At 40.7% G+C, this 15,129-nt stretch overlaps 1 protein-coding gene across 2 annotated transcripts in view; it reads left to right on the plus strand.

Annotated features, from left to right (window-relative positions):
• plppr4b (phospholipid phosphatase related 4b) overlaps window positions 1-13,572 on the plus strand; it is a 47,643-nt gene extending 34,071 nt beyond the window's left edge. The window contains exons 6-8 of one of the 2 annotated variants that reach the window (XR_013079379.1): window positions 4,593-4,766; window positions 6,515-13,037; window positions 13,119-13,572. Coding sequence is in view for 1 of the 2 variants with exons in the window: in XM_076761232.1 (XP_076617347.1) it covers window positions 4,593-4,766; window positions 6,515-8,215 (1,875 nt within the window). In the remaining variant the exon portion in view is untranslated. Of the gene's footprint in view, window positions 1-4,592; window positions 4,767-6,514 lie in introns of both variants that reach the window. The other variant, XM_076761232.1, reaches the window with a different exon arrangement.
• The last annotated feature ends 1,557 nt before the right edge of the window (window positions 13,573-15,129 follow it).

Consider the following 15,129-nt stretch of genomic DNA (forward strand, 5'->3'; position numbering starts at 1 on the left):
AGAGATGACTGGGGATGTGAGCCTACACTCATCTTCATCAGTTTTCCACTCCCACCTTCTCCCGGTAAGCAAACTGCAGAGGCTCGTGGGCATGGCACACCTGTGGCCTCAGGTGGTGTAGCACCAGCCGCTCCATGGTCTTCATCATGTGTGATGTCAGGGCAACTGGCCTGAAGTCATTCAGCTCCTCAGTTTGTAGTCTCTTTGGGACTGGGATGATGCAGGATGTTTTCCACAGCTGAGGGACTCTCCCCTGCTCTAGGCTCAGGTTGAAGATGCTCTGTAGGGGGTCTCCCATCTCCAACCTGCAGGCCTTCAGCAGTTGAGGGGATACTCCCATCTGGACCCGCTGCCTTGCTGGGATGAAGCCTCCTCAGCTCTACGCACACCGGGACTGCTGTGATCTTCGGTAGGGGGATGGTCTCCTCTGTGCTGGTGTCGAGAGGGAGAGCAGAGGGTGGGGGAGGGGGGTGCAATACTCTGAGTTCCCTCTGCACATGCTTAAGCTCCTGCTGATCACCATCCTTGAAAGCCCTCTTCTTCTGGTGTAGAGGGCTTGTTGTTAGCATAGCAGCGTACAGTCCTTAAGGGAATGACAACGTCCATACATAAGTTGATATAGTCAGTCGTGCAGTTCACAGTCCCCTCAATGTCCTTGCAGTGTGACCCCTGCAGTACATCCCAGTCTGTAGTTGCAAAGCAATCTCTCACTCTTGGTTTGTAGTGAGGCTGAAGCAGAATCAGGTTGTGGTCTGCTTTCCCCAGTGCAAGCAGTGGGGTGGCACTGTATGCGTCCTTTACATTTGCATACAGTAGGCCAATAGTCCTATTTCCCCTGGTGTTACAGTCCACATACTGGAAGAAAGCAGGCAAAGTTGTGTCCAGAGTCACGTGATTAAAGTCCCCAGAGATCAACACAATGGCCTCAGGATGCTGTGTTTGTAGATTGGCAACAGCGGAGTGGATGACGTCACACGCTACCTCTGCGTCGGCCTGTGGAGGGATGTAAACAGTAACAACAATGGCATGTCCAAACTCTCTAGGCAAATAATAAGGACGCAAATTTACAGCCATAAGTTTGATGTCCCTGCAGCAGTTGGAGATTTTGGTGCTTACATGCCCAGGATTACACCACCTTGTGTTGATGTTTGTCGTGAGCCATTTTTCAGAAAAGCACAGCAAACTGTAGGTCTTGACATTTTTCACCAGCGCAGCCAGTTCATCAATTTTGTTCGGTTGTCACTTCACATTTCCCATGATCACAAAAGGTACCGAAGGCTTGTATCTCCACTTTCTCGCTAGCCTCTCAGCCTTTAGCTTAGCGCCGGCTCTGCAGCCTCCATACGGCCTCCTCACCTGGTCAGGTAACTGGGGAACCACACCGGCACAGGACTTTGTTTGTAGAGCGAGCATTTGGTTCCTCAAATAAACAAGTTTAGGCTTGTAAAAATCCATATACATAGGATAGAGGGCAATCAGAGACAACAAAAAAAAGGCCCTCTCAAGGCTGCGGGCTGCTGCTCTGTCTCTTGCCTTGAGCCCCGTGATCTTCTTCATTCCTGCCCACACATCCCTCATTCTGTTCTGCTGGAGTTTGGCCTCCAGCTTCCTCCTGTAGGCATCTCTGCTCTGCCTCAGCTTCTCTACAATCCTCTCTCCGGGCAGCAGCATGGGTTTAAACACCACGATCAGCTGCTCATGTATGTAGACAATACCCCCACTCCCCTCTGTATGGCCCTCCGTTACAAAGAGTGCAAAAAGTAGCAGGAGGGCCAAGTTGTAAAACTGTGCGCAAACACCACAACACAGTTATCAAAAGCACAAGTAAGAAATCGAATTAAAAAGATTGGAAAAAAACACACTAAATGAACAAAAAACAAACAAAAACGATGGAGCTACTGCAACAGGCTGCCACCTAACACTGTGCCATATTACAAACATCCACAGGTATTATCTGTCCCTCCTCTTCTGTTGATGCGGGGATATCTTTGTTTCTAAAAAACCCTCTGCAACGATCTCCTCTGCTTTTGAATTGCTTTGGGGAGCCACTGTTTTTTCCAAATTAGATCTCTGGAATTCCAGCATTTAGTGAGAATAAAGGAGGGGGACAAGTGGAAGACGGCATTCAACGCACCACTGGGGCACTTTGAACATCCGGCGATGCTTTTTGGGCTCACCAATGCCCTAGCCATCTTTCAATACCTAGTCAATGATGTTCTGCAGGACTTCATTAATCATTTTGTTGTTGTTTAGTCAGATGACATCCTCATTTTTTCAAAGAGTCAGGAGTCCTGGTTCACCTGCCACCCCGATGCCAATCGAACCCTAAGGGTGCTCAGGCGACATTTCTGGTGGCTTAGGATGAGAGCAGACAACCCGGGAGTATGTCACCACCTGTTCTGTCTACACCCAGGGGAAGACTTCTCATCAAGCACCTGCCAGTGTCCTCAGACTGTTGCTTGTTCTCAGCCGCCCCTAGTCACACATTGCTTTGGATTTCATTAACAGACTACCCCCATCCCAAGGTAACACAGTCATACTAACCATTAGTGTTAGTACATCATGTATTCCATCTGCATGGTAGATATTGTCTCTGACAGAGGTCCACAATTCATCTCCCAAGTTTGGAGGGAGTTCTGCCTCTCCCTGGGGGCATAAGTTAGTCTGTCCTCGGGCTTCCATCCGCAATCTAATGGTCAAATTGCCAGTTTATCCATGTGATAACAACCAAGACCTGAAGATGCACTCCTGTCTGCCACCTGCCTTCCTGACTCTTGTTCTTTGTGCTCAGGTGCTTAACCTTTGCCTGTCTCAGTCCATGCCCTGTCTGTCTGTGCCCAGTGAAAGAATTGGATTCATCAACACTCATCTGGCCTGTTATCAGTCATCTTCAGTGCATTGTGATTCTTCTGGATTTGTCTGTTTACACATTCTCTGAACAATTATTAAAACTATTGACTTTTATTAGTCTCCAGTCTCGTCTGTCTTGTGTTGTGGCATTTTGGATCCTTTAAATACCAAAACATAGCAAAAACTTTGGGACGCTGCATAAATAAAAAACAGAATGCAATGATTTGCAAATCCTTTAAACCTTTGTTCAATTGAATACAGAACAAAGACAATATACAACTTTATTGTATTTTAATAAGTACAGTATACATTCATTTTGAATTCGAGGTCTGCAACACATTCAAAGTTGGGGCAGGAGCATGTTTACCACTGTGTTATATCACATTTCCTTTTAAGCAATTTCCATGCAGGTGTCGGTAAAGCATTCTGAATCTGAACTCACAGTAAATGTTTGGGAACAGAGAACACTAATATTCTCTCCAATTCTTGCTTGACATACGACTTCAGTTGCTTCAGTTGATGTATATTGCACTCCAGGCGAGGACGGCTACAGGCCTTGATGGCATCAGCTCCAGAATGTTTAGCGACTCTGCAGATCAGCTGGACCTTACTTGCACATCTTCAATATGAGTCTGGAGAGAGTTCCAGCTCTGTGAAAACCTCCTGTGTGGTTCAAGTCCCAAAGACCGCGCATCCCAGGGAGCCCAGCCACATCAGGCCAGTAGCCTTACCTTCCCACCTGATGGAGATGTTGGAGAGGATCACACTGAACCACCTCCGTCACCTGGTGAGCAACGAGCTGGACCCCTGATAGTTTGCTTATCTACCAGGCATTGGTGTGGAGGATACAGTCATCTACTTGCTTCACACATCCCTTTCTCACCTGGAGAACACTGGGAGCCCAGTGAGGGTAATGTTTTTCAACTTTGTACTGCTTTCAACGCAATCCAACTATCACTACTCAGGAGGAAGCTGGAAGAAGCTGGAGTAGGCAATTGGTGTGAACTGAACCACCTGCATATAAATGCCAGCAAGACAAAGGAGATGGTAATCGATTTCCGCAGGACTATGCCACGGATTACACCGGTCAGCATCCAGGCTTTGGACATTGAGATTGTGGATGTGTACAAATACTTGGGTGTTCGTTTTTAATGCAGTGCTGCCAAGAGGATCGAAGGTCACCAGCATTCAATGTTGGTCTTAAGCCTTGCAGAGATTTCTCCAGATTCTCAGAATCTTTAAATGATATTATGAGTTGTAGATGATGAAATCCTGATATTCCTTGCAGATGAAACTAAACTTCTTAAACTATTTGCCCATTCAGTTTTTCACAAAGTTGTGAACCTTGCTTCATCCTTGCTTGTGAATGGCTGAGCCTTTCAAGGATGCACCTTACATACCCGATCATGACACAATCACCTGTTACGAATGAACCTGTTTACTGGTGGAATGTTTCAAACAGCATCAGGTTCAGATTAGGCTTGTATTCACAAAAATATGATTTGTACTGAGACAAATATAGATGAGGTAAAACATACATATATATTACCTTTGCACTATTTACAATTGAATATATATATATATATCAGAAGGTATTAGCAAATTATTGTATTCTGTATTATTTAATTTTTTCACAACATCATAATTTTTTTGGAATCAGAGTTGTTACAACAGTAATGATAATAACCCAAAGTAGTAATCTATTAAGTACAGTGGAAAATAAATCTGTCATGTGTCCACAGATGTACTTCAACAGCACTCTGACAGACTCATCCAAGCTGCTCAAGCCCCTGCTGGTCTTCTCCTTCATTATCTGTGCCATCATTTGTGGTCTGACCAGGATTATTCAGTACAAGAACCACGCCATCGATGTCTACCTGGGCTTCTTGCTTGGAGGTGCTATCGCTGTCTACCTGGTAGGTGCCACCAACCTCCTTTCTAGTGGTCTCCCTGTATAAAAGGCCTATCTGGAGAGAGGAGCAGCAGTCCTTCAAAAACAAAGTTTAAACATGTGTTGCTACAGTCTACCAGAATTTTTTAGCCAAAAACTTACACACTGATTTAGAGTTACTGAAATTAGAAATGAGAAATTGCCAAAAAATGGTAAATTAATTTCTGCACCCTTGTAAAGCACCTGAAAGTGCAACATCAAATCACATCTAAACCAAAGCAACAGCAAGTCACTTGCAGTGTGTCCTGTGTAGACACAGATCATTCATAACATGACAGCTGATTTGGCATTTTTCCACCTCAAAATTTTAAGAAATGCACTAACCCAGAAGTTTCCAGTCTTACTTGGATTGAAAAAAATATTTAAATCAGATAAGTCATCTGGGGGTGTGAGTGCTGAATATGAAAAACTGGGCATGTTTAGCTTAATTAAACGAGACACAACAGAAAATTAAGATAAATGTAAAAATCATGTCTGTGCTTTGACAGGAAGCATGAGCAGTTTGTAAAATTATCTGAAACACATCCATATATTCTAACGTGATGGACTAAACAAAACTAAAGACTCTGCAGTGGCAGTGGTTTCAGCTAAATGCTAACATCACCATACTAAAATGTTCACAATGGCAATGCTAAGTAATGTTCACCATGTTCAACATATTAGCTTAGCATAATAGCATGTTTACATTTGTTAATTGCTAAATGCTAAATACAGCTAAGGCTGATGATTAGTCTTGCAGTATTAAGTATGTGGAAATAAAACAATCATTTTGATATTGTGATGGCACTAGATGAAAAGTCTGGGGGTTGCCACAGTATCCTTAAGTATTACAGTTCATGACTGACGATAAAATATCTTTGTGTCATTGTGACCCATCCAACTGTTGTCCAGACATTTCAGTTTGAACCAAAAATACCAGTCAGTTACAGTCAAAGTCAAGGACACCTTGAATACTTGTGCCAAATTTCACATCAATCCCTAAAGTAGTTGCTGAGATATTTCAGTCTCGACCAAAGAAGTGAGCTGACCGACTCACAGACATTTCCCCCTGTAGAGCTATGGTGATGACATGGTTCAAGATTAGTTTCTACTTACGTGTGTGTCCTTAGGAGTTTACACAGTTACTGTCATGCAATTTGTGGCAGTTTTCTTCCAGTGACAGAAAAGAAGTTGCAGTCAAAATTGACGTTAGGGCTTAATTTTAGAAAAGTAATTTGGTAAAATAATAAATCAAATTGTCTTGTAAGATTCTTAGTCATCCAAATCATGGTTATCCTAGGGTTGAATCCAGGGCAACTAGACTTGATTGTAGGGGCTTCTTCAGTTCTAACGGACTGAAGGGGAGTCCCAGGAATTAACCTCTGAGGGGCCTATTACGGGGTAAGTTTAAATGACAGTCATTGGAGTTGTCATGACGCTAACTGTGAATAGTTGTTAAATCTCCTGGGAAGGGATGAAAGAACAGCAGTGCAGGTGGGGGCTAAGTAAAATTGAATCCATATGCCATTTGTTCGGTTAGTTTTGAAGTTTTAAGAATCACATTATGCACAATTAAAGCTGTACCACAGCAAAATCATGAATATCTCTATAGGGTTAACTTTTCCGTAAGTCTGTTTGTAATGGTTTGACAAAAAACTCGTAAAGGCATTAAGTAAAGTAAGCATCAAGTAAAATGGACTGTACATAATGTTTTTCTATTTTCTCTGTTGCCAGGGGTTGTATGCAGTGGGAAATTTTCAGCCTAGTGAGGAGGCCAGTGCAAGCCTGCCTCCACTGCTGCAACGCCCCCCCTGCTCCTTGCCCCACATAAGTCAAGAAGCTGTACTCCACCACCTGCAAATGAAAGCCAGCATGCCTGGGGAAGCTGGCATACCCACCTCCCACTCTGAGGGCCTCCTCCACCGAGGCATTCAACAGCAGAGACCTGATGACAGTCTGAAACGATCCAGTGCAGATGTCGAAGTGATCTCCCCCCGCAGTCCTCAGAACAAAGATGCCATGGTGACCTTTAGCCACACCCTTCCTCGAGTCCACACCCCGCAGGCCATGGCAGCATATGAGGAAGCAGCCAGACGTCATGCTGCCACCCTCCACCATGCCTCCATGGACTCCAGCCGCTCAAAGCAGCTTCTGTCTCAATGGAAAAGTAAGAACAACAACCATAAATGCTCCCTGCAGGTCCCAGACTCCTTCTCTTCCTCTGTAGACTCATCATCTGGCCAGTCCTCCCAGCATCCGCACCACCACGGTAGCATGGAGCTCCGATCCAGCTCTGAACCATCAGCCATGGGCTTGAATGGAGGCTTTGATGGTCATGCGTACATGTCCAAGCTGGCCACAGGTGCTAGTACCACTCTGCCCAGTAACTGTAGTGGCATCACTGGAGGGGCTAGGATATCCATGCAATCCAGACCTGGGTCATCACAGCTGGTCCACATACCAGAGGAAGCTCATGAGAATTACAACACCACCTCACCAAGAATGGGGGTAGGTGGAGGAAGTGAGGGGATGTCGACATTAAATACCACAGCTCAGGCTAACTGGCAAAGGGCAGCAGAGAAGACCACAGCCTGCAGGACCAATGGTAATGGGCACAACACACAACCACGAATCATGCAAGTGATTGCTATGTCCAAGCAGCAAGGCCTATTACAGGCCCACTCTAAGAGCTTAGATGAGAGTAGCATTGGCTGCAGCACCACTGGAAGTTGCCAGGGCTCTGCTAGTTACAGGGCGCTAACTGATCAAGACCCCACTAGCACCACAGGGCCCAGCTCACTAGGTAGTACCACAGGCAGTATTTCAGGCAGTACTGGAGCAATTGTTAGGGTAGAGGCCCACCCTGAAAATAGCAAACCAGTGATCCAAGCTCCGTCCACAGATGGAAGTGGATCATGGAGGTGGCGGTCCCTGGATCATGGCACAGGAGCTGGTGGGGGTACAGGGACCAGTGGAACAGGAGGAATATCAGGAGGAGGTGGAAGTTTGAGGCAGTCCTTTGAGCTCAATGATCTAAACAGAGACTCAGAAAGCTCAGACTCTATGCGTGAAGGGTCCATTGACAGGAAGCGTGCCAATCACATCGTTACTACCACTGCCACCATTAGCACCCCACCCATAGTTACTGTTCACACCCAGAACACTGGCCAGTCAGAGCAGAGGCTTCACCCACAGGGCCTCTCTACCATAAGGGTCACTCCGGGGGATGGTAGTGGTTCTGGATCTGGAGGAGGTGGTGGTGGGGGAGGAGGGGAGACCACTTCAGAAACCCCCTCAGTCTCCTCCAGCCGCGAGTCCACACTGCGGAGAAAAGGAAATAATATCATCCTGATTCCAGAGAGAGCCAACAGTCCTGATAATGCCCGGAACATTTTCTACAAGGGAACGTCGATAACTCCTGTTTTTAAGGACTAATGTACTAAATTAATGGAGACTCCTGAGATGTAGCTAATAATACAAGAAAGCTGGATGTTCAGAGTATCCCATATCTGTGACAACAGTCAGTATTACCCACCATTGTATATATCATAATTGCTTCAAAAGAAAAGGTTTTATTCAGCATGGGATTTTTGTACGTGTTTACACTAAATCACAACCTTTTAAGTGTTGTAGAAATAATCACTGTGTACTTTTGTGGTCTCTCCAAAGGAAACCTGTTGTAATGTTGATGCTGTGCCAGTGCTTTGGGGGATAGGAGAACATTTTTTAAACAGTTCCATGTGTTTTGGATATAAATCATCACAAAATAGAAAAAAGCGAGTCGGACAGTAATGTTCAAACTGTAGCAAAAGCAGCAAATACAGCAAAATAATTGTTTCGTAGCTGTGAAACCATTGTTTACTTCCCTGCACTGTAAATACTGTGTATGTTTGAAAAGGGTGCTACACCAGAAAATACTATTTAATATACAATATACTGTATAATTTGAATAGATAAAGAATTAATTATTTTACAAAGAGTGAACAACAATGTCATTAATTTGTGACAGAGATATGTTTTGTATTTTGTCTTTTACTGTACAGATACCACCTACTCAACAGAATACTGTTTTGAACCATAAGTGTGCTTAGCATTCCTTCTGTAGCTATGAAGTCAAATATGCTGTGACTTGCACTGAAATATATGTTTACTGTACCTTGTATACTGTAAACCCTGACCTTATCTTTATATCTTGTACTTACATTTCGATGTCCATGTCAATCTCATATGTACAGCACAAAAAAGCAGCAAAATAGTTAAATATTATGCTTCTTTATACCATACGATAATTAGTTTTTCCAAAACTTAATGCAATACTTGACCTCAAAAATCATAACATGTCAGGTTTCATTCTGCTTAAAAGCTCTCTTTTTAACTTTCAAATGGACAACTTTTTTGACATGGACAGTCACAAAGTTCTGAAACAAAAACCATGTCTTTGCATTCTTTGCTTTGACATGGTTAGGCGACTGGCAGTTGTGGACTTCTAAGGCTTGGCTGGAACATTCCAAGTTAAATCACAAAAGAGAAACAACTACCACACAAAACCAAAAGGAATGATTTCTCAGACACAAAATTTAAATAATTAAAACTGCTGGGAGCTTCCCATGTTTCTATGTTGGGGAGCAGTGACGATATCAAAAAAGAACATTTAGAAACAGCAATTTACAAATTTGAAAAAAAAAAAAAGAAAAAAAAAAAGCAACACAAGTACCCACATGTCTCATTTTCAAAGGATTAAGACAAGCTACAAGTTTCCCCCTTCTTCCAGTCTTTCTGCTTGGCTAAACATATCCTGCATCTATTCCTGCACTGGATCCACAGACATGAGACAGATGTTGATCCTCTGACTCTGGTTCATATAGCAAACAAACCTATTTCCCAAAATGTTGCCGTTTCTTTAATCATCTTTTTCTCAGAAAAAACAATATATAAAATAAAATAATTTCAGATCTTAGTTCTTTTAAGCAGAATACTCTGTAAAGCACTGTGCTCACATAGTAGCAAAAATCAAACATGATTTGTTGTAGCACACATTTACAGGCGCTACATGTAGCATTTTTTGACAAGAATATATAAAATTGCGGTTAGATTAATACCTCTGTTTAATTATCATCATTAAATGAAAACCTTTTAGCATCTTTGGCTTTGCTGAGCAGAATAAGTAACAGATGTAACAGATGATTTTTGGTGGGTTTAGCACCCCCTCCATCATATGCACTGGAAGAACAGCACCTTCTTTCAGCATTGTGCTATAATTTTATTTTGTGCCATCAAGCAACCAGCACATTTTCTCTGAAATCCAACCCAGTGCATCAAATTGCAACCTAGAGGCCAGCAGATGCTGCCAGTTCTCTCAGAAACCACATTGTTCTTTGTTTTTATTCATTAATACTCAGTACATACAGGATGGTGACTGTTTATCATTTGAGTAATGACAAAATCTGTGTTTACTGTGGTTTACATTTTGCTGCATATCATTAACTAGTATCTCAGTGATTATATAAGCACCCACTGTATATAAAATATATTTGATACAAGCACTCGAGTATTGGCATCAGTTGTCCGATGAAAATATTTTGCCAGAGTGACTGTGAGAAAATTTGCCAAAGCCAGAATTTTTCATTAGAAAAGAATATTAATTATCAGATGTAATTTTCAGCATTTGTATGGCAAGCCTGCATTATATTGTACATGATTTATTCTATACCCCAGTTAACATTTGCATGGTCACTTTTATAAAGTGCATATCACAATTTTTCAAGATTTATCAACATTTTTATCATAAATGTGCTTTACTTTGAATTTACAGAAATGTTTAACAGTATGTTCTTTATTTCACTGTTACGAGTTATATGACAATCTTTTTTATGTAAGTAGTAGTAGTGTCATCACTTCAGGCTGGCGGGCTATTGTTATTATTATTTATTTATTTATTTATTGTTTTTCCTTAAATGAAGCTGCCACTCAATCTGCATCATATTAATTTGAAATGTGTACATAATTTAATAAAAATAGCTGAGGTTTAGATTCAGCTGAATCAAACTCTTAAAAAGAAAATATTTATTTTTAAAGTAATCCACGTGGATTGAATATTTTAAATACAGCCTTTTGTGTTATTTAAACTCTCAAACTGAGTGTCAAGTGTTTGACTGCCTCAAGCACTTGAGTCACTGGAGATGGTTTTAAGTTGCGTGTCAGAATAATTTCTTGTAGCCACACAATAAGTTGGTGCAGTTACAGTAGGTTTGACTGCTCTCAAAATGTTAGAATGTGAAACATAACAGAAACATTGCAATTCAGTGAAGATTTAATTTTTGCAGGATTGTAGTATTTCGACTTCTGATATGCTAGATAGCTTAGCCAAAAATTACATTCTTCGCAGTTTTACTGAGGTGCATTCTCTAGAGATGAATTACCTGTTAAATAAACACTTACACATAGACTGGCTACCATACAAAATGATGTTTGATGTAAGTCTTAGGAAGATGATGTGTTCTGGTGGCTCAACTTTGAGAGAGAAATATTATATTCAATTGTTTTCTGTTTGAATTTATACTTGCAATACACAATACAGTCTCAATCATAAATACATAGCCACAACATATCCCAGTAAGAGTTGCAGTGTATTTTGGAGTAGCAACTTCTCCCAAGTGATCTTTTCTAATGCAATCCTTCAAGGACAAACAGTGGTACTTTACTTTTTAAAGCAAAATGCTACATTTTTCTTATATTGTAATTTTCCTATTGTCAACACATCATATGAAAAGACCAAAACCAACAACGTGTTAGTCTCCCTCTCAGCACCAACCCCATTGCTTCCAACTGAAGATATGAATTTTTGAAACTGACTGACAAATATATAGTTTCATTGTCAAAAAAAGCTCAGGAATTTGGGAATTATTTTTTAGCAAAGGAATAATGCATATGTTGTGGTCTAGTGAGTATTTTCCCAGCAAGACAGTGCATGGTTGGATGGAGTCCAAATAAACTACAGTGTGTGACGTGGTGTAATGTGGTAATAAAGGAACATATCACCCAGTGCAACAGTATGGCTCACTGATGTGTTTTTAGTCGATTCTGGACAACAATGGAGCTCTATGGCAGAGAGGAATAAGATATTTTAAGTGTGGGATCACACACAATATTTGTTAGCGGAAACATTCACTGTTGGTTTGGCTCTGTTCATAAGATTTGATGACATTAAGACATAAATCACCAGATGTATCCTTTGTTGTTCTCTTATGCTTTCTTACACTGCACTGCAGACTAATGCAAATCAGTTACTGGTCTATTATATTGATAGCTTTTTGGCTAATGTTAACAAAACATACTAACCTAGGCCTACATACTGGAGAAATATGTCTGCCATCAGAGAAAAAATGTACAGTACAGGAGCTCATTTCAAAATCTAATATAGGACTATATTACAAGCTAAAGTACATTTCTATGTTGTGCACAATAGAGCTGGCCACTGAGACAATACAGTAGGGCACTCATTTATTCAAGAATAACATTTCATACCAGCCTATTTACAATGGACATATCGAAGAAGACTGCCATTTTAACATACAATCATGATATATGTGAAACCATGTAATTGTGGTCATCTTTACAAAGTTGAACTTGCATGATGAGAAGGTGCAAAATACAAGTTATATTCTTTAGATATAAGCCTTAACATTGTCCATACTCCCTTTAGGATGGCGCATAGAGATATCAGAAATCCCCCGAGATTGACATATCTAATATATAGATTGGATATACAAACAAAAAAAAATGGAAAAAAAATATATATATATGGATGTTTCTGTTGCATTTTTTTGAATTGTTCATCTGATTTAGAGTCTGTCCCAAAGGCCTGTGAAATCAAAGAGTTTAATGTGACACATGAGTAGAAATGTAGATCCAATGGTTAGACCTGTGAATGGATGCTCTCTGCATGTGTAGCCTCTTGTGTTGTCCCTGGATGAATAATTAATGTTTTCTGATACTGTGATCAGCTGTGTGAATTCTATGCAGCAAGAAAAAAAAAAAAAACTGTGTAAATTAAATTACCATCAGTTCAGTTCCAAAAAAAAAAAAAAAGCAAAAAAAAAAAAGCCCCATTTGTTGCGGCTTTGTGTTAAAAGTATTGAATGCTTGAAGACAGTTGAATCTAGCAATCACACTGAGTATTCAGAGCACGCTGATCAGGGTAGATAACAAATTGTGCATTGTCTAAATGATCGGAATAAATGTTTGCTATAGAATCAATGTATGTCCTCTCATCCATGTGGCTGTTGTCATTTAACAGTTTCTTTTACTCTGGCCAAAATCCCAGAGCATTTTACTTAAGTAGCCTAGCTGATTATTGCACTGCAAAAAATACAAATGGAAATTGAATCACTAAACCTTATCCTTTAGAAAACAGTAAACTGTCAAAGGTTAACAATTGTTTTGTTTCAAAACTATTGTTGACTTTTCTATATCAAGAAAACCTTTTATATAAGAAAAAGAGTAAAAGAATTTCTAAATTTCTGTCAAGTTTTTTTTTTTCTTTTTGCTGTTACTGTTTTCACCCGTGTATGCCCCTCTGACCAAGTGAATTTCCTTTTTTGGATAAAAAGTTCCATTTGTTTTGATTTGATTTAAATAAAACAAATCAAAGAAATAAAGTGAACACAATAAACATTGTTTTATGTATTTCCTCTACTGTATTATAATTAAATGACAAGCATGTTAAAAGGACTGCCATTTAGCTTTTTGTCTTTGATAACTGAATGAATTGTACAGAGGTGTATTGCATTTCAGAATTATCATACCACAGCAGAGGGCTGTGGCTGCCAACTGCCAAAGACTGTGTTCTGTATTTTGAAGCAGGGCGCAAGTCTACCAGCGTATTCACCACAAGCTGCTGCTCTTCATTACAATCTTATCACACAGAGCAGGTTGTAGCTTGAAATAGTGGAAATTGTTGCCAATATGAAAGGATTAATATAGCAGGTTTTGTGAACTAATATCATAAATGTTGTTTATTGTCCCAGACAAGAAAATCAAACTTTGAAGCTTATTTCCATCCAGTACTGTTTCTCTTCATTTTTACTTTCTTCACAGAGATGATGGATACCTTGATCTTGTTTACAACGAGGTTGTTGGTGGTGTGGAACACACTGACAATGGTCTGAGGGTGGAGACCCTCCTTCAAGTAAGACTTCAATGGTTTCAGGTGAGGAGAGTGACGGAGGTGGTGCCGTCCCCGAGCTCAGCATTCTCGGTGCAAGCGATGTCCACCAGGGTCTTGGCTGGTGGATGTTGCTGGTGGAGGATAATGAGAACCACTAGATGTCTGCAAGGTAGGTAGCTAGACCTGAGGTAAAGTAAGGTAAGTTAAAAATATCCCAAGTGTCTCTAATCTACACAGCATAATGTCTAATGAGTGGACATTAGCATGTGCATTCTGCATCACCCAGGACTCTTACTCACAACTTTAGATACCAAGGACAAGTCATGATCTTGTAGTAAGGGAGAAACCAAAGGTTTCTTCACTCTACAGACTAGCTAATCACCACGGTAGCATGCAATGGCAATTTTGGAGAAAAACAGTAATGGACTTCTTAATTCCTGCCAGCTCAAAGCATCTGAACATTTCTGCACATTGGGCCTAGATTAAGGTGAAAGGTGCAAAGTCATTGAATCTGTGACTGCCACTTAAAGATGTTTGGCCTTGGATTGGACCTATGTGGAAAATGTATTTTCCTGCATGGGATGACAGATTTTCTGGTAAGAACAAGATGAAGAACAATAATAATGCAGCATTAATTTCACACATTTTAGGCATGTTTTTTCTCTCTTTCCAGAAAATCTTGCCTTTCTTTCTCCTCTGCCCCCACCAGGCTCTCTGTTACTTGTTACTGTGGACGTGTAACAACACTCGCTAGGATTGTCATGTGTAATTATCATCATTTGGTTCCAGGTACATCATCAAAATTATGAACAGGCTGGCCTGATCCAGCTTAAAGCTGCACTAAGCATTTTCTAACTACTAGAGGGTGACAGAAACTGCAATAATAAAAAAAAAAAATAATAAACGTACAACTACTGGGTTATGGGAAGGCTGAATTCACTGAGGAAAGCTCATCTTGTTGAGAGTCTGGTGAAATCTGTAAGGTTGAACTACAGAATCACTTGGAGGTGTGTACGAACACTCATACATTAAATTTCAAGGCACAACAAGGCACACTCACATTAATACACACATGAAATACACACTCTTAAAGAGTGAGATGAGATAAATGATATATTAATCCCACAAAGGGGAAGTTTGCAGTGCAGACAGTGATTGAATTCACATTACTGCACATCAGAAA

The sequence above is a fragment of the Chaetodon auriga genome, chromosome 21 (assembly GCF_051107435.1).
Source record: "Chaetodon auriga isolate fChaAug3 chromosome 21, fChaAug3.hap1, whole genome shotgun sequence".
Taxonomy (NCBI): domain Eukaryota; kingdom Metazoa; phylum Chordata; class Actinopteri; order Chaetodontiformes; family Chaetodontidae; genus Chaetodon; species Chaetodon auriga.